The sequence below is a fragment of the Arvicola amphibius genome, chromosome 18 (assembly GCF_903992535.2).
Source record: "Arvicola amphibius chromosome 18, mArvAmp1.2, whole genome shotgun sequence".
Lineage (NCBI taxonomy): Eukaryota > Metazoa > Chordata > Mammalia > Rodentia > Cricetidae > Arvicola > Arvicola amphibius.
In genome coordinates, this window is record NC_052064.1 from 27,867,540 (window position 1) to 27,893,074 (window position 25,535).

At 43.3% G+C, this 25,535-nt stretch overlaps 1 protein-coding gene across 1 annotated transcript in view; it reads right to left on the reverse strand.

The window, feature by feature from the left end:
- Nucleotides 1–25,535, reverse strand: part of Dnah7 (dynein axonemal heavy chain 7) — a 218,972-nt gene that overhangs the window by 104,351 nt on the left and 89,086 nt on the right. Inside the window, exons 28-38 of the mRNA XM_038315400.1 lie at nt 23,099–23,311; nt 21,042–21,140; nt 17,186–17,434; nt 13,730–13,879; nt 11,044–11,226; nt 10,140–10,316; nt 7,983–8,114; nt 6,168–6,392; nt 4,004–4,201; nt 2,196–2,351; nt 320–488 (exon numbers count right to left, since the gene is read on the reverse strand). Coding sequence (XP_038171328.1) covers nt 320–488; nt 2,196–2,351; nt 4,004–4,201; nt 6,168–6,392; nt 7,983–8,114; nt 10,140–10,316; nt 11,044–11,226; nt 13,730–13,879; nt 17,186–17,434; nt 21,042–21,140; nt 23,099–23,311 — 1,951 coding nt within the window. The remainder of the gene's footprint in view (nt 1–319; nt 489–2,195; nt 2,352–4,003; nt 4,202–6,167; nt 6,393–7,982; nt 8,115–10,139; nt 10,317–11,043; nt 11,227–13,729; nt 13,880–17,185; nt 17,435–21,041; nt 21,141–23,098; nt 23,312–25,535) is intronic.

Genomic DNA, 25,535 nt, shown 5'->3' on the forward strand with positions numbered 1-25,535 from the left:
TCAAGAATGGCACAGGGGTGGATGCCAGCTGACCCTGGGAGACTATGCAGGGGTAGGACATGGGGGTCAACTTCCAGAAAATACTAAAAGGTTTGGAAGCATTGGTCGGCCAATGTTCCAACCAGGGCCACCCATTTTATGAAATTAACTGTAGTGGTACATTCCGTTAGCTTTCAGTGGAAACAGACTTGAAAATACATTCCCCAAGCACTGTAACTCAGGATTGTTCGATTGGGTTTCTCCGCCTTTCTCCAGCCATATCTTTAGATACAGCTGGGGTGGTCTTCTCTCTTGGGGGCCACAGACTCGGGACGCATACCTGGAGGGCCCATGGCGCACATGATCTGGATGTCCACTAGCTTAATCACAGAGCAGTCCTTGAGGTCGTACCAATTCCAGTGGTCGAGCCACTGTCTGAGTAACTCGATGGGAGGCTGAGCCCCGTAGACCTCCCGTGCAGGCATATTGACATCATCTACAAAGACAACCTAAGAGAGAAATAGGAAAAACATTAGAAAAGAGGCACACTTCAACCCCTTATGGTGGCACATGCCTATAATTCTCGCACTTGGGAGGCAGAGGCAGGAGATCTCTTAGTTTGAAGCCAGTCTGGTCTATATAGTGAGTTCTAGGCCAACCAGGGCTACAAAGTGAGACACAGTCTCGAAAAGAATAATAAATAAATAAAAGACTAGAAAAGAAAGTATTAGTACTTGACGTAGAGCCCAATTTTATAAATGATGCCAGGCAGATTATTAGTCTGTATTCTTAACAGATATAAAGTATATATCTGAGAAGTGATGGTTTCTTTTTCAAATAAGAATACTATCTTTAGACTTCTATAGAAGTAAGGAGACCTTCTCATTTATACATTGTTGGTTCAAAGCTTATAAATCCATTTTATGCTATTTGCCTCTCAAGATACCCTTTTCCCTGTGAAACACTTTGACTTGTTAAATAGCACAGAGGAGTGCCCGTAGGTGAGCACACTTGAAGTGCAGAAGATTCAGCTGACAAGGGGTTCTATGCAAAGAAACATAAATAAGAGCTTTGGTAGAGAGTGTTCTAAAAGAAAAGCAAGCATTAAATATGCTAGGAATGTCAGTACAGAAATTACAATCCAATTTTTCATATCAACATTTTGTTTTCAGGTCATAAAAACAACCACTTACAAACAATACCAAAATGTTCAGCGTCACACAAATGCTACCAGTTAGAGGAAGTTCCTAAAACAAACAGGACCTGTTTTAGGAAATTGACCTTGAACTCTCTATGTATCCAAGAAAGACCTTGAATTTCCAACAACCTCGCCGGATGTGGGATTCTCCCTCGCATGCTGTGAATATGTCTTATTACCAATGGTTAATAAAGAAGCTGCTTTGGCCTATGGCAGGACAGAATATAGCAAGGTGGGAAAACTAAACTGAAAGCAGGAAGAAAGCAGGTGGAGTTAGGCAGATGCCATGTAGCTGCCAAAGGAGAAGGACACGGGACCTTTACTGGTAGGCCACAATCTGGTGGTGATACACAGAAATGGGTTCATTTAAGATGTAATAGGTAGCTAGCAATAAGCTTGAGCCATTGGCTAAACACTGTTGTAATTAATATAGTTTCAGGTCTGGGCGGCCAGGAAATGGACATGCAGTCTCCGCTTATATTTGTCTCCATCTTCTGAAGCCTGGGAGCACAGGCTTTTGCTACCACAAATTCAGAGCTCTGTGCCTACTAGCTAAATACTCCACTAGTTATGCTATGGCCCCAGCCTGGGAAAATCATAAATGAAAAAATTCATTTAAAAGAAAAGAGCCAATGAGACAGAGAGGTGTCTCAGAGGATCAGGGCACCCACAGTCAAGCCTAATGTCCCGAGCTAGGTTCCAGAATACATAGAGGAGAGAACCATTGTCTTCTTATTCCCAGACACACTCCTGCCCCCCTCTCTCTGTCTCTGTCTCTGTCTCTGTCTCTGTCTCTGTCTCTGTCTCTCTCTCTCTCTCTGTCTCTCTCTGTGTTTGTGTGTCTCTCTTTCATGCACACACACACATACACACTAATAAATCATTTTATAAACAAACACATCAACTCTTTAGAATATTAGTTTTCCTTGTTCTGACTGTAGCAGGGGACATGGATAATACCAGTATTACTACTAGACTAGTGACAGAGCAAACACGGAAGAGAAAGAAAAGCCATTACCATCCTCTTGCCTAAAGGAGGGCCGAAAACGCCTTTCCGCCTCTTGTCCAGCTTCGACATGATGATGTTCTGTGTTTGAGCCGCTGTCGTCTGAGCTGAGAAGTTAACTATCAGAGGTTTGTAAATGTCCTTATTGAGCTGATTTAGAAGGAAATTCTACAGGACAGGAGAGAACAGAGTGAGCCACAGCTGAGACGTTTCGGCATTTCAGAACACACACTAAGCGTCACCGCTGACAAACTTGAGTTGAACCTGACGAGTCAAAAAAAATGGGAGGGAAGGAAGGAATAGGGAACACGTTGCCATGCCAACAGGGCACCACTACCTGCCCAGCTGCCCTGCATGGATGGATTTTCTCTGATTTTCACAATCACGTTAATAGCACACATATTTCATCACAGGGAGCAGCGAGGACTGAGAGGTTAGGCTTCCAGCCTTAGTGAGGGACAAGAATCCAGAGTGTGTTTGTCAGAACCTAGAGATTATTTGAAAGATTCATCTAATTTAAAGCATGAACACAATCCATAAATCACTTTACAAAAACTGATTGTCACTTTTAGCTTTCTTATATACATGTCTAGTAGTATCTTGGCTCAAAGTAGTGGGCAACACTCAGGCAAAAAACAAATTTCTTGTTACCTCCATGGACTGTGATTGTATTCCAGTCGTTAGCCTTTCTCCTGGACCCCAAAGAATGATGGATCCTCTGGCAGACTGTCAGGTCCCCTTGCAGGCCAAGCAGCTCTCTGACAAAGGCCTACCTTGCCCCAGGCAGTCAAATGAAGGAGGGGACCTCCCACCGGCCTGGGTGCACTCAATTCCAGGTCCCCAGCGCCCAAACAGGGTGAGCTGTGGGATTTTGTGGCCCCCCAGAGTGTGTTTGTCTCTGAGTAGTCGAGGCCTCTGCTAGCTGTGCAGTTCTGCTGCTCTCCAGGCCCAGTTACCCTCCTGTAAGTTGGACTTGAGTGACCTCAGTGTAGTTCAAGCAGTGTTTGCTGGAAGGCAAGGGTTAGTGCTGCGCTCCTTCACCAACAGGGGTATAGGCAGATATCATTTTATGAAAAGTAATGTTTTTAATACCAGTAAAATCCATTGCCTGGGTTGAATCTGACAGAGGCATACATGGAAAAAAAACGTTGTGTTTTTCTCAGAGTCTTCCTCAATAAAAGCAGGACAGCCAGCATATACCCAAATACACTTCAGAATGATTAAAGGATTTGGTAGAAATTAAGATGAATGAAGAACCAGAAACAAATCCTGTCCAACACTGGAGGAGAGCGGGAGGCCCAGGAACCTGGATGGAAGAGAGTCGGGCAAAGGCACCTTCCCTCCCCTTCCCCAGCTGTGTCTCTCGTGGCAGCTAGCATGACAATCACTAGCAGCTGGTTCCATCAGGAATCACACTGGCAAGTCCACCTCTCCTACAAAGTCACCATCAGATGTAGAATAGTCAGAAAAGCAACCCTGGTCAGGTCTAATTACTAAAATGGTTTCCAAGAGACCTAATTCTATACTAAATGAGTTCTTATTAGAATATCAAAATGAATGGGACAGTGATTTAGGGACAGAAAACAACATCATAACCCAATGAAGGCAGCCCAAAAGAGACAAAATAGCTAGCATTTTCCTTTTCCTAAAAGGCACATTTTCGTGCGTTTTCTAAAATAAAAGACGATTACTCCCAAATTCCCTGTTATTTAAACAACAAAATAGTTGAGTATATTTTTAAACGAAGCCAACCTTAAAATTATCATTCTCAGGAGAGCGTCCATGCTTGATCAGATACATTACATTTCTGCAATACTCACAATGATATAAACACTCTTTCCCGTTCCAGTCGGGCCGACGAATATGGAAGGCTTCTGATGAGTGGTCAGCAAGTTCATTAGTGCAGAGTAGCGGATCGTGTCTAGAGTTGGCACAATGATCTCATTAAACTGGACATCTTTGGGAATTGGGGGAGCATCTCCTAATTTCTTTATCCACTGTTCCCATCTTCCCAAGCCCTGTTTACAGCAAAGAGTCAAAGTTATAAAACAAGCTTTGTACTTCCGTGCCTCTGTGGTAAAGGTCAAGACCAATTAAATTCTGATATCTACGTGTTTATTTCATTCTTTAAAACAATTATCCTCTCAGGCTGAAAGTTAAATTTCATATGGAAGTTGAGGAGAAACTGGGCTTCCGTGTAAATAAAACCGAGATGACAAAGTTCAGACATTTCAAATGTTCTGAAGCCACAGCTACAACCCAGTCATCAATACTGGAGTCTCTAATCACATTGATAAAATCTGATGAATCAATGGGCAAAGAGTAAAGAATTTTTATTTAATATGGTAACAAAAACAGGCTATAATTTCCCTAGAGGTTAACTGTATATCACTTAATGCTTATGCTTCTTTCAGGCAAGGCTTATTTTATGAAAATTTATAAATGTAATTCTAAGTAATTAATATAACAACTAAGCTGTATTAATTACATTCATACTGCATTGCGGTATAGTAAGGTTTCCCAATTTGTGGTTATGGTGAATTATTACGCTGCCTACTTGCATCCAATGAGTTTGTGAATCATATAGCTTGATTCTTATCATAAAGTTTTAAAATTGTATTTTCTCTGGAAAAATAATACTGCGTTATCTAGCCTTAGCACAGAATCATAAATAAACTCCTGGTGATTCAAAATGCATCAGATGCAGGCCCATCCTTCCCTGGCACTGTCAATTACCCACAGCCGCTCCTCACTGGTGGCTACACTAGACAACAGCTGTCTCATCCGTTTGGTCTTCCCATCACGCCCCCTGAGCCTAGACGACAGCATGACGCTCTTCTGAAGAGGATACGGGTTCACGCTGAGCCCTGTAGCTCATTCATTTTTACGTCTTCTGGTAATGAGTTACACATTTACTGAAGACGCTGTGGAGGGCACCGAGTTCGCGTGAGAAAAAGAGTTCCTTTTCATGATCTTGATAATCTACTCAAACATACATCTTTGACCTCATCTGGGAAAGGAAGAATTAAGAATCCGCAACCTGGAAGTGGCCGATCATTTAGAGGCTATGATCGTAGAGGGACCACTCACAAGTTCTGAGTCCCAGTTCCCTCCATAGGAAGTGTCTCTCTGGAAGTTCCAGGGTTAGGAACAATTTTAAAAGATATTAGCAGATACGTGCTGGGCGGGATGAAGAAGAAGAACTCCTCGTAGAATGAGGTTAACAGTACAGTTCAAGGGTTATGAAAATTAGAAACTCGTAAAAACGTATCTCAAAGAAATAATCAGATGTGCAGACCTTCCTTAACTTGCGTCTAAGAAGTTTCACCAAAGCAGCATTTATAAAAGTGAAACACGTTAGTCTGAAAAGCATCCTGCTAGGCTTAGGAAGGTCTAGGAGATAACTGTACTGGAGAAACACCAGTGCCAAGAAAAGTTTCCTCTCTATTAAGTAGAAAGAAAGGATAGGAACCACCCAGAGATTACCCAGCATGACTCCAATTCTACTGAGTTTGTATGTGTTTAAATTCTCTGCTACTCCTAAAGTTGTCCAACGCACAAAGTTTGTGGAAGTTACAGGACCAACGGCCAGAACTCGCCTCCCAGTCCGGGGCCGGCAGGGTGCTAACACACACACTTGGATCTCCAAGGGACGGCCTTGGGTAGCGTGTTCAACGTGCTGGGCTAGGTACCACAATGTGTAATCATACTTAATAGGCAAAATTGGAAATTGGGTATCAGGACATTTGATCACCGAGGAAAACTAAATTCAAGAAAATTAACTTGTCCAACCAAGATTGTTCAGGAAGAAAGCAATTTCCCTAGGACTAAAACTCAGGGTGTCTGACTGCAAAGCCGGCACGCCTTCCTCTATTTCATGCTGTTTATTCATGTGAGCAGCGAGGGACTAGTCCAGAGCCACTACAGGCTACGTCTCAGCCGAATCTGCCAGGCTGCACTGAGGCGTCCTGCCTCAGAACTCACCTCTGGAATAAACTGATAATCATAAATTGTCCCCTTCTCAGGAAACGGCACTGTTAATGTCTTTGAGGATGTCTGTTCAGTACCGCTCAGTAATTTGAACTTATTCCGCGTTAGGTCTGAAATGGGACCTTCCATTAGCTCTCGGAGAATCTTACTGAATTTCAAACGGTCGTCATCTGTACAAGAAGCACCGACAGACCAGATCAAGGAAAACAGAAAAATGCCCTGCAGTGGAGAGATGAGGAGATAAAGGCCAATTAAAGAGCCGCTCCGCCTCCCGTGTGGTTTAAACCAGATCAGCCAGAGTGATGTCTCTGGTAGGAGACACGTGAGCTGCTGGGAGAATAGTAGGTCATCTAAGGATTCTATGAAAATTAATGTCCCCCAAACTATGTCCTTTAAAGTCTTTAAAGTAATGCCATACGGAGCATACATTCAAGTCAAGGCAAATCTTGCAAAGACAATTTTTTTTGTTGTTGTTTTGTTTTTCGAGACAAGGTTTCTCTGTAGCTTTGGAGCCTGTCCTGGAACTAGTTCCTATAGACCAGGCTGGCCTCGAACTCACAGAGATCCACCTGCCTCTGCCTCCCCAGTGCTGGGATTAAAGGCGTGCGCCACCAACTCCTGGCACAAAGGTAATTCTATAAATCACATGTTTCAAACTTACCCTGGTGCCTGATCTTTCGAGGAGCATCGAGTTAACTCTGAAAGGCAAGAAGCCCAGACATGCTCACCTTTCAATTTTGATGCAGATGTGTTGAGTTTAAACAAAACCGATTTCTAATGTTTGTGTGAAATACTACTAGCTCAGCCTTAACTGGATGAACTATGTTCGCTATCCTACAAGCATCCAGTGAGAGTGTGCGGGCTTGAACAGCCAAGTCTCCATCTAAATGCTAAAACAAACAACCACAACCATGCTAAGGAAGGTTCTGCCTTTAATCCCATCCACATAACATCCAGCTTATGTGAAAACTATTTCGAAAAATACTTGCCCCGAAATTACAAGGTAACTTAACTTGTTTTTCATAGAATATGAGTTGTAAGAATTACGGATTGGCCGACTTAGAAGTACTGTCATTAGCAGTATATCAGTATTTTTATCTGAAACTCTCTAAGGTTGATACCTACATCACTACTTTTTATGGCTTTCTATTAGTTTTAAATTACATGCAAATGTCTGCCTGTGTGGGACACGAACACAGAGGCCGACAGCGGCCCCTGTAAGCAGCTTTTTCCTGCTGCCTGAAGTGCTGGGAACTGAACTCTGGTCCTCACGCAAGAGCGGCAAGTGCTCTTAACCACTGCGCCATCTCTCCGGTCCCCTATCACTATTTTCAAGTCTGCTTTTCAGTCTTAAGATACCGTTCAATGGTAGACCACTGGCCTAGCACTCATGAGGTCTTGAAGTCGGTCTTCAATATTAAAAAATAAATGAGTATTTCAACCTCAAATATATTTATATACCTTCATACATCCCATCTCCCCAAATTATAAACTTGTTCCTGTACAAAAATGACAAAAGTCAAAGTGGAAAAACATTAAGTCACAGTTTGGGGAAAAGGCGGTTTGTGACGGAGAAGCTCCTGCGGCTGCCAGGACGTGTGGTTTCAATGGCAGACCGCCACCAGCGTGGTTTCGCTAGCACTGCCCTCGGGCTCCGCGTCTGGGGCTCGGATCTACCTCCCTCCTAGGCTTGCACAGCTTCCCCGTGTCCAACTTCAGGTGCAAGCTGGTCTGACCGATTAAGAGGCTTTGGAGAAAGCCAGAGATGCGTTTTTCTACTGCAAGGCAGAGAACTATGGGCCGTCTTACCTCAAGCAGAGAGAACGTTTCCCTATCGTTCCTTTCTTTTTGTTTGTTTTCGTCAGCGAAGTCGTCCATGAAGCAGTCTATGAGGTTCATTAAGGAGCGGACCAAGTTCGTGTCTGAGGTAGGAGAGAGCTCCTGAGGAATCAGAAGGGAAGAGCCTGTAAACAAAGAAGCCAAGGACCAGCACGCCAGCGGCTCCTGTTGACAGAGCTTCATTAAGCCTACGAGGCACAGAAACGGGGCTCTTGTGACTCTCGTTTATGAAGGGAAACTGAGGTCCATGTTCAGTCCTTGCCTGGAACGACTGTCACACTTCAGTAATGTGTACCCCTTTTACTGCTAGGAGTATGACGTGGGCGTGTGACATGCAGGTACTGGGGTACCCATGTACCCCAGGAGTTGGCTTTCTTTTCCTACCTTCTAGAGGCCTCTCTATGCCTAGACTAGCTGCCTGTGAGCTGTGGGGGAGGATGGTCTTACTCTTTCCCATCTTCCCATACAGATGCTAATATTTCAGTGGCACCTGTCACGTTTGACTCTTTGTGAGTCCAGAACAGAGCTCAGGTTGTGAGGTTAACAGGGCAGGTGCTTTTAGCCACTGAGCCTTCTCAACCGCCAGTGCTATGTGTCTTTTATAAAAGCTCACAAGCAAAAAAAAAAAAAAAAAAACAAAAAACCTCAAGTTAAAAAAATTATTGGCATGTGTTTCTCTATCCTTTATTAATCTTATAAATCAAACTATAAGAAAAAAATCAAAAATGACACTCAATTTACTTATGTGCAGTGCTTAATAAATAAACCCCACTTAGAGATCAGCTTACAATCCACAGCTGTACTTACAGTAAGCTCGACTCCTCGACAGATGTCTGATCTGCACATGTCTGGTGCGCCTTACATCTGGGGCATGTCAGTATTCCAATTTATAATCCAGGAAACACACACAGCTCCTAGAACAGTGTTCTCAGTAGCACCCACTAGCTTTCCTTCCAGCAGCTCTGTTCCAGGCTTCAGAGTTGCACCCCTTGGTGGTTAGCAAGGGAAAGCTCGCCCTGTGACGTCATCTCTGAAGACCAGAAGTGGCAGGCTTTCTACTGAACCACCCAGCCTCATAAAACGTGAAGACACCGGGAATGGCTAACGTGGGATTGAAACTGATAGAAGGCTCAGACACAAAGGGCCCCTCGTAGGCAGACACCTATTACCCCAATAGCCATTCATAACTTCTATAGAAAGAACAGAAATCAGAGGATGTCAGGACGTTTACATGAAGGTTTGGTTTTGCTGTATGGCCAAGGTACATGCCTGCGACATAGAACATTCATTTCTTTACTTACATTATCTGAGGGAAAAAGAAACACAAATTCTGTACACAAACACAAATTGCTGTATTCTGCTTGGCAGAGCATGCTTGTTTAGATGGTTTGGAGCATGGTCACTTCCTGTTTGTCATATACACAGGTACCAGCCAAGGTTCTGAAAGCGCAGGGGACACCCAGTATCTCCCATTCCTCCACCACTGCCCGAGATATTGTGGGCTCTTCCTCGCCTGTGCTTGCCACGATGTCCCTATTTCCTTTAATGTCCTTCTATCAAGGATTTGTTTTAGAAAACAAATGCACACATGCGCAAGCACACACATGCACATGAAAATGGAATATACAACTGCTCGCCAGAAATGAGAGCTAACATCTTGGATATTTTAGTATCCAAGCCTTTCAGATTTGCTTGTTTTTAAGAGAGAATAATTACACTGATAACACTGGCTCAAATTCTAAGATGTTACACTTTTTATGTTTTTCGAGAATAACAGTATGAATTCACATCTTTTTATTTTAGTCTGAGCTAAGGTTTTAGCAAGGAGTGTTGGCATATGCCTGTAATCATAGCACTTGGGAGGCAAAGGCAGAGAGACTGCATGTTACAGCCCAACCTGGGCTCCAGGCCCATGTGGGTTACACAGAAAAGATTTGCAACAAAGAAAACAAAAAGATCAAAATGGAAAAAAAAAAAGCTCCCGTCAAACCCGCTTAAAAAAATAGCTTTAAAAAACACATCGAAATGAATATATTAATATACATATTATAATTATATATATTAGATAATATATTAATTCAGGTTTTTCTTTTTTAAAAATAATCTTAAAACTTTCGTTTCTCTTACCTTCGTATGCCTTCTAATAAATTCAACAGAAACAGGGACCATTCTGTCAAACAAGCCTTCTATGAACTCCCTCTGAATGACGCTGACCGTCTGTGGCAAAGTGTTGATCCAAGACACCATCAGCGGCCTCCAACCCAGCATGTGGGGTTCCATGTAAATCATGCCACACCGGGAAACCTGGAAGGACAGGCATCGGTTAGCAACAAAGTCGGCTCACAGGACAGGTAAGGGGCAGTCGTCAGTTGAGGTCGATCTAGGGACATTTTCTCAAGGAGATGGGTGATCATAAACTGGCCGATACCTTCTTACAGATGGAAGTTGGGGGTCACATGACATACACCTCATTCCAGGCACCTAGTCCTGGATTTCTCTTTTGTTGTTGTTGTTGTTACAAAGATCACTAGTTCCTTTGCTAACCTTATCATTAACTTCCTTTGGCCATAGGCAGCACCTGTCATATGGACTGACTTCAGTGAGCGGCTCTAGGAAGCCTTTTGTTGATTCGTCAGATTCCCCATAATGGTAGAAAACCTAGTGCCATTATCACTGGGGCAGAATCCCGTAAGGTTGAGCACAAGACCTGGCTTCTTACTGGGCATTAAGATAACTTAGGACACCTACTTCATACAAACCTCATAGGAGCAAAGATTTAATTTAATATAATTTTATGATCTCAGTTTTTGAATATGATCTTGCAAAAAGATTCCAGATAAAAGAGAAAAACAGCTAAATTACTAAATCTGTCAAGGTATGTGAGCAGATTTGCCTGTTCTTTCAGGATCATAGATCGTGCCCACGATGGAATGTACAAAGACATCCAATTTAAAGGAAAAGCTGCTGAGTGAAAAGAAACATTTATGAAAACTGCGTGATCCACAGACAGATGCCGAAGCTGCGAACTTACGGTGGCAGGAGAAGCAACTTCCAGATCCATGGGTTCGAAAATCAGATTCATTTGGGGTGACATCTGAATGATCTCCCCGCTCATCAGACAGAGCTTCTTGTTGTCATCCAGCACCGTGTTCATGTTCTCGATCCACACCGCATCAACCGGCCCGTCAAAAATCAACCACTTCCGGTCCGGAGTCTAAATACACCCGGGAGGAAGGGCAGAATAGAGAGAAGCAAACAGGTCAGTCATGTTATCTCCAAATTTAAAAAGACAAAGAGAGTCGATTTACCATGAAAACATAAAAAGACCCCTTTAAATAAAGCATACACACACATACACACATACACATTCACTTGCGCACACAAGCATAGATGAAAAAGCCTACATATGCCGTGGTCAAAAAAAAAAAAAAAAAAAACGATAACATCCTACCTTGATTAAATCTTTTTAGTATTTCCGAGGCTAAATTTATGTAAAATGCTTTCAAAATATTAGAACCAAATATACTAAAGAATGTTCATTCAAATTTGCCTGTTCTTCGTGTTTTATAGGTCATTCTTATCATGAATTTTACTGAAAATTTTTCATAGCGTTAATGACTTCTGTGTGCTATGCTCAATTTTTTCTTCCTTCTATGGAATGAATTCTCTCTCTCTCTCTCTCTCTCTCTCTCTCTCTCTCACACACACACACACACGCACACACACACACACGCGCGCGCGCACACACACACACATACACACATGCACTCTCTCTCTCTCTCTCTCTCTCACACACACACACACACACACACTCCTAGGCTGAATTGTCTCATAATGCTATATATAAGGCAGTGGTTCTCAACCTTCCTCATGCTGTGAGCCTTTAATCAGTTCCTCATGTTGTAGTGACCCCAACCATAAAGTTACTTTCATTGCCACTTCAGAACCGTAATTTTCTACTGTTATGAATCATAATGTAAACACCCGTTTTCCTAGAGTCTTAGCTGACCCCTGTGAAAGTCTTCACTACCCCCCCAAAGGTGGCATGACCCCCATCTTGAGAACCACTGGTCTAGGATATTAAAATCAATATGACATCCACACAAAGTTCAAGAACATCAGTAATAATAAATATTAGTGTTGTGTATATATAGTATAAAATCAGCTTAACAGTCTGACAAACATTTAAGAAATATGAAAATAAACACGGTATAGAAAATAGGCAACCTTCTGATTCTTATAATTCCATCTGCTTATGTATGCAAGTGATGTTTCTCCTACTTTCAGCTAATCTGAGTGGAAGCCACACTGGGGACAGACTCAAGTCCTTACCACATTCTCAGTCCCCATGGTCAACTCAGAGGATTGTGGGCTGCCCCAGGGCCGAGCCATCCCTGTCCACAGTGAGGAAGGTGCTTGTGCGCTCAAAACTCCGGAGGGCAGCAAGGAGGAGTATTTCTCTATCCCTGGGGGATCATTCCGGATAACCTTCCCTCAGGCTCTTAGCTGCTGGTGCTGGTTACCTGTCACTTCAAGGACAGCACCTGTAAACGTGACCTTGAGCATCGCAGTCTGGAGGACTTCCTTTTCAGCCTGCCCTTCTGTTCTTAAGCAAACTACTGAGCCTGGTTGAGATTGGTGTTTATGGGGCATGGTTTACTGCAAAATGAAATGTGAGCTACGTAACTGTGTACCTGTGGCCACCTCTGTGCAAATAATGTGTCTGCTGATGTCATCAAGAAGCCTGCGTCACGGTCCACTGTGTCTGAACACAGGCACTTTGACAAGAGGGGACCCAAAGGCCACTTCTGTTTTACTTGTGCCTTGTGATGACCTATCCTGAAAACTCTCAACGCTTGATGCTGGGCACCATCTCTGCCCTGGGAGAGTCCAGCCTACGTTAGTCTCTGCCATGGCCTTTTTTCCAATAAAAGCTATGGTGGGTTATAGTCACGTGGTATGGCCCACTGGGCCTTTAAATAGTAAAGAACACCAAACATAGGGTATGTGGAAGCCAAGATAAGGAAGACATTTATAAAATAGGAACTCTGATTTAAAAAAGATTAGATGTCCCTAGTGTAAGCCTCTTCTTCTGTATCAGCTTAAACAGGCTGACTCCCATTAAATCACCATCTACAAGAGCCTGCTGGGGCCAGACCAGCACTAATTGGTCACCGACTCTGCTTTTGAGTGTGACAGGCAATGGCTCCACAGAACAGGTCACAGAAGGGACGCCGGCGCTGCAATGTCTCTCACGCCTTCTGCTTTCCACACGGCAGCCCCTTCGCTTCCAAACACGCACGACAGGGAGAGTGCTAGCTGGGCGTTGGACCTTTCCCAAGGCGTGCATGTTTGTTCTCTAAGCACCGAGGCAGGTTTTCAGCCGCAGCAGCCCAGAGTGTAGAAAGAAATGACGTCACCGAAGGGGCTGAGGGCCGCGTCACTCAGACTGTCTACTTCCTGTCTTCCACCAGGTCTGATGGGCACTGCCGGGTCGGAGGTGCCCAGGAACACGGGCTCTGTTGTGCTTGCGTGTGCTATCTTTATTCCGCACAGAAATACCAAAGCATCCAGGAACACGCTTTCAGTAAACATCTTAAAGTCAAAATAGAAGTCTAGCTGGAAATAACTTGGAAAAAGATCAGACAGCGGTCACAAGACCCAGCGTAGCCTTTTTGAACCCGCACGTGGAGAAGGCGGGCAAGGCGGGCTCTTACCGCGGACGCCGCGAACGCTCGGAAGCTCACGGCCAGGACCCCGTCGGACCACTCGTGGGACACCAAGTCAAACTGCCCGTACAGCTGGCCCATGGTCACAGACTTGGGGTTCAGAACGGTTATCTGAACCTTGTTTTCTTCCATAAGTCCCTTAAGGAAAGAGAAAAACCAACATTATTTGCATTGAAGGATATGTTCTCTCCTCATGGAAAACGTGACTGCGTATATCAAAACACCGTAAGGAGCCTACGGAGACGCTGCCAGAAGTAAGGAGTAGACTTAACGGGGTTCCAAAGCAGGGGGTTGCTGTGTGAAAAGAGATTGTTTCTATCTTCTCGGTAATGCCAATGAACCACTGAAAAGTCGAGTTTTGAAGGTTGCTGTAACATTGTTTTTAAAATAACAAAATACACAGGGGTAAATTAGTAAACGGTGTTCATCCTTATAAACCAGAAATTACAGGAAAAGAATCGACACCTGTTTTTGGTACAGGCCTACACGCTAAACGATGTAGGCTTTCCGGGTTCTTGTTCTATTTTCAGTTTTTTTTAAAAAAAAATTGCAAAAACCGTTATCAGCATTCTGAATTCATTGGCATCCCAAGAATAGACTTCAGCTGCATTTGGCCTGTGGGCTGTAATCTGCTGACCCTTGCTACAAAATGTTCTCTGGGAGAAAATAAAGACATGGAATGATAGAGACTTCCCACCGAGCCAAAACCTTAATATTAGCAAATTGCCTGTTTTGGCCGGAACCCTGGCTCTATGGCATTATTATAAGACATGTTGGCACCCTTAGGGCATATAAGCCTTGTTTTTAAATTAAGGGATTTAATTTTTAGAGCAGTCTCAAATTTACAGGAAATTGAATAGAAAGTGCAGGGCTTCCCAAATCTTTCCTCTGCCTCGCTGACAATGCTAACCCCCCCCCCACACACACACACATTGTTATCATCACACGCTAATGATTGTATGGACATGCACTATTATGAACATATAATTACATGTGTATATATATATGTATGTATATACATAACTGAAGGTTGACTTAGTGTTTAACTTTGTGGGTTTTACCCATGTGCCCATCATTATAGCATCATACAGAATAATTTCATTTCCTTAAAACCTCCTGTGCTGAAGCTACTTAGTCATTTATTCTCCGCACAACAGCACAGAAAGCCCAGTTCTTTCCAATCCTGCCTGAGCTATGGACAGACACAAACTAGTACATCAAAGAGCAGATGTGGAAATCAGCACCTTAAATAACAAGACAAAGCTCAGCTTGCGCCTTTGCTCTCCTCCCTGCGCTAGGAGGAGCTTTGCAGTGAAATCTCCTCAATGGAGAAGTATGGGCAACTGTACTCTGAAGACAGGTTCTAACCCAAAGTCCAGTGAGGAGCTGCAGGTCAAGTGTAGGAGCTAAAGAAGCAGTCATCTCGCTCTTATGGTTTCCAGAGAATGGAAGAACCATTCGGACTCCACAGGAGACCAGAGGACGTGCTCGTACCTGCACACCCGTCAGCCCTTCAGCAGTGCCTGCTTCTGTTAGAGACTTTACAGTAGCACGGGCAAAACACAAGCAAGTCAAACGCAGGGAAGGTAAGAGAAGAAGGCAGAGAACAAGAGGAAAGGAAAAGGAAGAGAGGAGCCGTGAGAATAGAAGCAGAGGCGGAAGAAAGAAGCAGGGTGTCAATTTATGACGCTACGTGTGAATCTTCTTGGATTTCCCTATAAAACAGAAGTGGCCATGGGCTCCCACCCCTGACTGAGAAGCATCTGTAGTTGGTGTCTGCTGGCAAAGGGAAGGTAAGTGCCCAACAGTGCTTGTCACTGGGTGTGAGCCACGCCCTCAAGCCAGCTCCGTGCCCAGGAGTAGCTGGCCAACACAAAATGAACTCCATATTGTTGTTGGTTTCTTTTGTTTCGGTTTTGTTGTTATGTTTTGTGGGTTTGTTTGTTTGATTTTGTTTTGGTATTTTTTTGTATTACATTTTTTCTTGTTTTGATTTTCATTTTGGGATTTTTTTTTTTAAGAGCAAGAGATGATGTTGTGTGTATAGGAAAATGGGGAAGACTTGGGAGGAGCCAGAGGAGAGAAAACATGATCAAAATATATTGTATAAAAATTGTAAACAAAAAGGTTAAACGTCAAGGCCATCAACCTACAGAAATGAAAACTGTTTCTTAAGAATGCAGCTGGAGCTACAGGCACACGGGGAGGACACAGAAATGAGTTAAGAAAACGAGACAGAGCAAACCCAAGGTAAACAGGCAAGTAAATATTTTCTTGCAACAAGAAATATGTTCTAGCCGGGCGGTGGTGGCGCACGCCTTTAATCCCAGCACTCGGGAGGCAGAGGCAGGCGGATCTCTGAGTTCGAGGCCAGCCTGGTCTACAAGAGCTAGTTCCAGGACAGGCTCTAGTAACTACAGGGAAACCCTGTCTCGAAAAAACCAAAAAAAAAAAAAAAAAAAGAAATATGTTCTTCCAACAAGTGCATTGGAAGAGAGACTCCACGGTGAAGATGTAACGATCAGAGGCCCCGTTGGGGCTCCGCACACTGAAGTATGAGCTAAGATTCCTGCAGAGCTCAAGGGGATGGAGGGAAGGAGCAGCAGCTGCTCGGAGTCCCATTTGTTTAGCATCTCAAAGTAGACTGCAGACTCCTCAGCAGTTAAGAGCACCTGTGTTCTCGCAGAGGGTTGGGGTTTGGTGCCCAGTTATGGCTCACAAGCACCAGCAAACCCAACTTCAGGAAATCAGCCAAACTTTTTTTTCACCCTTAAGGGTACCAAGCACACAAGTACATACATACACACACACACACACACACACACACACACACACACACACACATGCACATAAAGAAATAATAAAATACAACTCGAAAAACTGTGTGTAGTCATGCATGTATGACTCCATACACACACTTATGCAATGCAATTTAAAACTAATTAAACAAAAAATGAGCTGCCTTTAACTGAAAAAAAATTCAAGACTGAATGGCAAATTTGTGGCACACTCATTATGCATTGTTGGACTCACTGCATGCTTTATTTTGCCCTTCTAATTTTTTAAAAAAGTTTTTATTCTTGAGAATTTTATACACATGTGCAATGAAATATAATCATATACACATCCATCTCCTCCTGTCAAATTCTCCCATATCTCCCCTGCAGGCCAGAGAGGGCACCAGATCTCACTACAGATGGTTGTGAGCCACCATGTGGTTGCTGGGAATTGAACTCAGGACCTTTGGAAGAGCAGTCTGTGCTCTTAACCACTGAGCCATCTCTCCAGCTGTTCCCTTATCATTATATCATCTGTAATTCATTTCCTCTTTGTAGTGATTTTTACACTGCCCCCCTCCATGGAAAGTAAATTTCAAAGTAGCTGCGTATCTGCTCTAGCACAAAGCTAATCGCCGACCAGTGAATGCATTAACAGCACGAGTACCTTTTCGCAGATGTCACCTAAGGCTCCAGCTAGAACACGGTAGGCGCTGGTCTTCCCTCCGAACGGTTCTCCGACGATCATGAAGCCGTGGCGCACGATCATCATCTCGTAGATCTGGAGGATCTTCTCGGAGAAGAATTTGGTCATTTGCAAGTTCATTTCAGCGCAGTTGTCCTTGATGGCCGCCAGCAGATCGTTGTAGTCTGGCTTTGGTAGCTTCACCCCAGGAAACAGATCCGAAGTAATTCCCTGATGATGGGGGGAATTTTACATTGCATATGTTTACGTCCAAAGGCATAAGCAGATAGTATTATATTAGTCAACTACAAATCTGCATTTAATATAGATGGGACTGGGGTTATTGAAACAGTTCGAGTCTTTGTCTTCTGGTAGAAAATTTATATCCTGAAGTTTTGTGAAATAATTTAAAAATTGGAAGCCTTAAATGATGTGGTTATTGAACGTATGAACTGCTGTATGGTGAAAAGCAGCAAATATGCCACCAGAACAGAACCAACAGCCTGTGAATTGACCCACTCACACATGAGCACCAAGTCAGTGAAGATAGTATCTTTGATAGAACTGGATCTTGAAAAGTTGGCTATGATCCAGGCTGCTTAGATATACAAGAGTCAGTTCAGACATAATTTTAGTACATACATCTATTATATGGGTTGTTTAGTTTACCCAGGGCCTCAGAACAAGACTTATATGAAAAGTTGTGTTTCCACATGTAGATGGTTAAGACATCACACTAGGTAAGGAAGATGCTATCTATCTGAGATAGAGAGGACAGATACGAAAATACTTGGGCACGGTGAAGAAGGCCACGAGACAATGGAGTCACATGAAATCAGCATAAAGCCACCACTGACAGGGAACGTCCAGAACTGCAGGGAGCTACCAGGGGCTAGGAACAACTAGAAATGTCTGTGGTGGTTTGAAAGAAAATGGGCCCCAGTGCTCCTAAGGAGGGGCACTATTAAGAGGTGTGGTCTTGCTGGAGGAAGTGTGTCACTGGAGGTGGGCTTTGAGGTTTCAAACGCTCAAGCCAGGCCCCGTGTCACTCTCTCTTCCTGCTGCCTGAGGATCTGAATGTAAGACTCTCAGCCATGCCTCTAGCACTCGTCCTGTTTCCTGCCGTGACAATCATGGACTAAGCCTCGGGACTGTAAGCCAGCCTCAGTTAAATGCTTCCTTTATGAGATTTGCTGTGGCCATGGTGTCTCTTCACGGCTATAGAACAGGAACGGAGACAGTGCCTTTGGCCTCTATACTCTCCTTTCACACTTCTTGCTTCAGAACGGGAAGCAAGCGAGTGCGTTGTGTTGCAAGTTTGCAGGACATCACCGTAGCCACCTTAGGAAGCTAACACAGTCACATAAGGTGCATTTGGCAAGATACACTACTCGTGTAGTGCTTGTGAATTACAAAAAGCTAATTACAAGGTCTAAGAAACAACCTTTATGAACTTGTAAGCCTATTTTATAAACTCAACTTGTGTGAGAAATGACTGTTTTTTAAAATCTGGACGTGAAAGTGAAATTTCAGAGGCACTTACATATGCTTGAGTTACACTTTAAAATTTGAGCTGCCAATTTAGTCACTGCATCTAGTCCAGTAAATTCCCTTGGAGCAAAGGAGCAAAGGCAACTATGCAGGGGCTGACTGAGAGCAGCCTGGCTACCTAGAATCCCTGCCCTCAGACACACGCCACACACAGGCTGTTTGTGTTCATCATAAAATGGGGGTGATGATACCACTTGCTCCTGTTTGCCATTTGGGACAGGAGATATAGGTGGGAAGGCTTTTGCTTGTGTATCAGACTGGCCTGTGATTTGCCATGTGACCCAAGCTGGCATCACACACACACGATACTTGTGCCAGCAATGCCTGGTCCAGGCTGGGGACATATTTCAGTGTAGATACGTGCTCAATGCAAGTAAGATCCTGATCTAATCATTTGATCCCTGGTGTGTGTACACACACACACACACACAGAGAGAGAGTGAGAGAGAGAATAGAGAGAGAGAGAGAGAGAGAGAGAGAGAGAGAGAGAGAGAGAGAGAGAGAGAGAGAATGTCATGGTAAATGACATAAATGATAAAAAATGAATGGTAGTGAAATGCAGTTGTTGTGGGATAATGCTCGTGTACCCTGTAAAGATTTGTCACTTGTCCTGGTTTAATAAAGCACTAATTGGCCAGTGGTTAGGCAGGAAGTATGGGTGGGCAACAAAACTAAGAGAATTCTGGGAAGAGGAAAGGGCAAGCAAGATGAGAATGCCTCACTGATAAAAGGTGCCAAGCCACGTGGCTAAACATAGACAATAATTATGGGTTAATTTAAGTTGCAAGAGCTAGTTACTAATAAACCTGAGATAATAGGCCAAACAGTTTATAATATAAGCCTCTGTGTGTTTCTTTGGGAATGAATGCCTGTAGGACCAGATGGGACAGAAACTCTGTCTATATGTAATAGTCTCTACATAATGTTACCATTTACATGACAGTGGTCAAGTACTTTGAGCACATCCCTAAAAGAAGCAGACAACTCAGAAACTTTTGTTATCTAGTGTTTTACAACCAAAACCAAAAAATAGCCTAGACTCTCCTTTTGGGTAAAGACTAGACATACCCATCCCTCTGCTTGTCTCTGTGAGAGAGCTCTGAAGACATCTGGGGTGTGTGTAGGTGGGAGTGTGTCCCATAGGACACGGGCTGTGTGGTGCAGGAAACTGTCAAGCATCTTCTACTTGAGAGAGTGCTGTCTAAACATTTGTTCCACAGAAGCACTGCCAGATGTGAACACATCCCATGACACACACTCCCACCTTCTGGGAGAAAAATGCAGCTTTTGTTCCTGCAAAATCTGTTCTGTGTTCCAGCACCAAGGGGATTGGGTGGGGGGACTTTAGGGGGAACATTTGAAATCTTCCCCTGTTGGTTTGTTCCATTAAGATATGTGCACTGCCAAGTCTAAACACTAAGGAGAGTTCCTTTCAAGGTGATGGAACGTAGTTGCTATGGGAGCGACTCGTGGACGCTTTTTTTATCTTCCTCTCATGACAGTCATGGTTTCTTCAAACTTTACACACAGGAAACTAGCAACCACCATTTAGAAGGAGCCAATGTTCCTATGGACTCTTGTAGACAAAAAAATTATACAGATTGATTATAGAAATTAACTGTTTTCTAACTTTTGTTAATGTAATCGTATTTTGTTTTGTTTTGTTTTGGTTTGGGTTTTTGTTTGTTTGTTTTGGGTATTTTGAGACAAGGTTTCTCTGTAGCTTTGGAGCCTGTCCTGAAACTAGCTCTGTAGACCAGGCTGGCCTTGAACTCACAGAAATTCACCTGCCTCTGCTTCCTGAGTGCTGGGATTAAAGGCATGCACTACCCAGAAGTCGAACAGCTAATCTTAAAATATAGCAAGATTTTCAGATTTGTTTCTTATGCAAAATCATCCTGAATATACAATTTCATAAAAGTCACTGTATTCTTTTAAGGAAATTTAATTCTTATTTTACCAAGTGCTAAAGATTCAGTGATGTGCTAGCCAAAGAACTTTTCAGCCCAGAGTCTACATTCTCATGGAATTTATGACAAATATTTCATAATTTTTGTATGTTCATCATTCTTGTATAGTAAAGAAGGACATAAAAATATTAAGTTGCTAAAAGTATCAGGAGCAACCACCCCAGCTAAACACACTTCAAGTAACAGCAGGGCTGCTCCACATTCCTCTGAACATGCCCCTGCTTTCCGTGACTGAGGTTCCCGCAGAGAGCTCCACAGAAGCGGGCACTGACTGCACCCCTGGGAGAGTCCCGGCACATGGGAATAAGGGCTCTCACCTCAAAGAGCGGCAAGTCGTGGGATAAAAACTTCGGCAGATTGACATCAATAATAGATCTAAGTAGCAAAATCTCTTCGTTTTCATTCGGGTACTTCAGCTAAAAGAAAATACAGGAATGAGGATTTCTGTCACGGACACCCTTTCGTATCGATCTGTATGCAAATGCACCATGACTGCGAATGATCTGAGCAAAATCCTGCTCGTGTTTTCATTACAGAGACTGCTGTTTAAACTCATTGACCCTCCTGTCGCACGAAGGTAGCCAGCCCTGACTGCATTCCCATGGCTATGTTGATGAAGGATTGGTGACTAGGAATTCAATACCTTGAGAACCTCCTTATTGGTGGTACTTGCTTGTTCAAGACCCCCAGTGGGCTGGTTTTGTGAAAATCAGAATGAGGAATGAGTGGGGTGGCGTAGATGAGTGTCCTGGGGCCTGCTGGCTACCTACCGGCTGTCTGTCCACGCGCCACGGAGTTACCAAGCTCCGTAGTGGAGGTGGCGAGGGTAGGACCCTGTCAACTAAAGAGTCCATGAGAAAATGTAAACTCTAAATGTCTGTTGCATAACCGATACGGACTGAAACTCTGTTGGAACTCCAAACTTGCTCCTTATGCCTATATTATCATTCACATAATTAGTGCCCCCTTCAAATCTAACCTGAGAATTATTTCTCTGAAACCTAATACTTACTTAACATCTAATTCAGAAGTTCCCCTGTGTTTTTTGTTTCCTAGAATATTCTCTCATATTTCACAAAAATTTCTACCAAAAAAGGAGACACACAGAGACGGGTAGCGGAAGAGCACGAGCCTTTTCTTTATCAAGCGGGTGACCTTAAGTGCCTGACCGGCTGTCACTACCAGCCTCTGGGCCTCCAGAGCTCCCAGAGGTCAAAGTTAGCCTTGCTCATCAGGACTTTGTTCGTGAGCAATGAAACAGATAGTGATTTCTGAACTGTCAGAACCCATTTTTATTTATTCAAGAGGCTATTGTTTTGAAGCAAATGCTTAAATTGTCTCTTGGTAGAACAGAAAGAAACTTGAGAATATTCAAGCCAACCATCCCGCAATTCTAAATGAGCTTGTAACAAAGAGTGATAGGATTCATTTTCAGGATTCATTTGCAGCCCAACTTTTATAGCTCAACTGCAGTCAAGATTCCAGCACGGACCTGCACTAGGACAATGTATTATCTCTCCCATTATCTGGCTACAAAGTGATCCTGACAAGCCGGGGCAGTACAAATTGTTGCTTCCAGGCACTTGTGTTTATTGCAACAAACAATAACTTGAAGTTATGTTAGGCTAATATGAAATATTATATCGCCACTATATATCAGAGGTCTTGATAGCATTATGAGAGAGGATAAAAATGTAAGCCATTGTTTCTAATCATGTGGGATGTATTTTAAAATTTGTATCTTCTACAAATTGTGCACATAAACATTTTGTAAACTCCAAGGTCACATTTTTGGGATTTGTTCTGAACAATAACTTACCTTCTTGGCTTCATAAAGAACTAATGTGTAGCTCTATTCCATGATTCTGCTTCCAGAGAGAGAAGTCAGCCACGTCCTGAACTGTCTGCTGTTTTCATGTATTTACGTACAATTTTAAAATGCAAACATTTTATCACTATTACTATTATATATAATATAGTTATACAGGGAGAACTATATAGAGAACTATTATAAATAGTTCACAGGTGATTACAGTTGGCAATTACATAAGCAACGATGCTTAGGGTTTTACATATAGTTATTAATTTATGCATTATTCCCTACATGTTACATAAATAGCAAACCTTCAAAACATTTCTTGATAGCAAGTGACTGTATTCTTTGGCTATTACTAACTCCATATATTTGAACTCAAACACTAAGAATTACCTGTGTGCAGTTTCATAAAACATTATAAAATTTTATTTTCAATGTTATTTACTTAATTTTTTTCTCAGCTAATTGTGAATCCAACCAGACACTAGAGCTCTTGTGAAGACGTTCGGTTCTAAAATCTATGGCTAGGACTGTAATGATCAGGGTTCTTGGTTCTACCTTCAGGTTGCCAGCAGCAGTGAGCACGGACTTCACAGCTCGCATCCCGTAGTCGTAGTGGTGTTGGGAGGACAATTGCTCTGAGCACAAGCGGTACGTAGCCACGATTTTTATAGACAGTGGCCGGGCAGTGACAAAGCCACAGGAGTACAGGACGATCTCAGCAATCATGGCGTAGTCAGGGACCATCATCGCCACTGTCCGAAAGAGAGCCTAGGGGACATTAAAAAGGCCTTTCAGAGGGCGCAAAAAGGCAATCCTGCTCTTGTTTAATAAACTGTTATAGTTTTTATTGCTTTTCTACAGTAATTTCATACTTGTTAATAATGTGTTATTTAAAATACATTAATCACCATATTCAGGTCATATAGATGAAGTCATGAAATCTGGTGTCCCATGAAGACATATGTCATACACATGCCACTACCTTTGGATAACCTGCACTTTCTGAATGTCCAGAATCAGTTTTCTGTGATCTTCATGGAGAGCAGCATGTTATGGGAAGGAGAACATCGGCCGGCTAGGATGCGAGCAGACCAAGTCCTCCCCCAGGCTGGGGCAGAGCTCTTCTGCTGGGGCCTGGCTTCCCATCAGGCACTCGAGGGCTCCAGCTACCTCACAGGCCAGAGGTGTTCAGCTGCCCCAGCAAGGAGACCACGTTAAGGAAAGGAGATGTTCTGAGACAGCCAGAGCCCTGACTCTGAGTGTTGAGCCTGTGCAAACCTGACCAGTCCTTCTGCAAACGCTGAACAGCACAGAGAACACTGCAAAGTCCTGGACGATGACCGGTAAAGATCAATAATTCTGCAAATTATAAAGGCCATTTATACTCGTAATTTTAAATACTATTCAACAACAAAATGCCATGTGATGGTAAGAAAATATAAACAGATTTTAGGGAACAAATGTGAAATTTATGTTTAGAACACTAATATTAGCCCATCAGGGTTCACTTTAATAAGTTTTAATTAAAGTGTTACTTTCTTGCAAACATATACAGTCTAAAAAATGTGGCTGAGCAAGTAACTTTGACTCTAGACCAGTATATACCGCTAGAAAAAAACTACTGAAGAACTTTCTTATTCCTATGGTATCCCCTCCAAGTGGTGGGCTCTCAATTACTTTTTGAATTAGAGAGAGAGAGAGAGAGAGAGAGAGAGAGAGAGAGAGAGAGAGAGAGAGAGAGAGAGAGAGGCCCCTGGCCTGGGAGTTGCTTTGCTCTGGACTCCAAATCCCAGCATGCCAGGTCAGGACCACTCCCACAGGGTATTTAAGTGGCCTCCCAGAGGAGAAACACGTGGTTTTCAGGTCTGTATGGGCTCCCTGCTATCCTTCAGCCACCCGAGAGCGTCCTTCTTAATAAAATGATGGGCATTTTGATTTGGTTTGATTCGACCCAATTAGATTTCTTACGCTGGTGGAGCTGCCTGTTTCTTATCATATGGAGGTCCCAATTTAACACCGAGATTATTTGCAACAGAGTCTATTTGATGGGTCGGTGAGACTTCTCGGTAGGTAAAGACTCATGCTGCATAAGCCTGACACCTGAGCTTGGTCCCAGAACCCATAAAAGCAGAGAATTAACTACTGGAAGTTGTTCTCTTACCTCGACACACGTGCTGCGGTATTCCAGCACCTATGTTTGTGCATGCACACACACACACACACAAACAAGCACACGTAAACACACACAAACACACACACCATAAATTGAAAAATATTTGGGGGCCTAAGCAAGTGAGTCTCAAACATACGTGCCAAGCTATTGGCTTTCTCACGCCAGCAGATCTGGAATATGCCCATTTAAAAACTATTCTGAAGCAATCTTGAGAAACGGTTCTTTAGAGTATTTCTAAACTAAAATACAGCTCCTCTGAAGTGGGGAAGTGTTCAAGAAATTACACGTTTATCCAGACGTAACAAGAGAGCTAAAATGGGATTCTTTCCACACAAAATAATGCTTATCAAGTTATCAAAATATGTAAGCTATCGTGTATGCCAGTTTACAAAGGAGGCATCCAGAGACATTGAGCCTTCTCATTTCTAGTAGATCGTAAAGTGTTTGGGGGTAAGGAAGCAGGAATGTGTGAAAATATTCCCTTCGATGGGAGCCGCTGTTACTGAGAACCGCAATTCTTCACACCATCCCCAAGTACAATGAACAGCTGGGAAGCGTTCCTGAATTTGGAGGGATGCAGACTGGTGCCTGACTCATGTCTGAGAGAACAAAAGTGGCCTGTGGCCATAGGCTCGACGCCCAGAGTTTCCTGAGACAGAGGAGTGCACAACGCACACTGTAAAACAAAGAAGCCAATAGCCCCGCTGCTGCAGGCAGACTGAGTTCATCAACTGTGAAGTCTATGTGGGGCTGGCCACCAGCAGCCCTGGAGGAAGAGAGACCCAGGAGAGGAGTCTCCAAGGGACTAACAGACGTGGG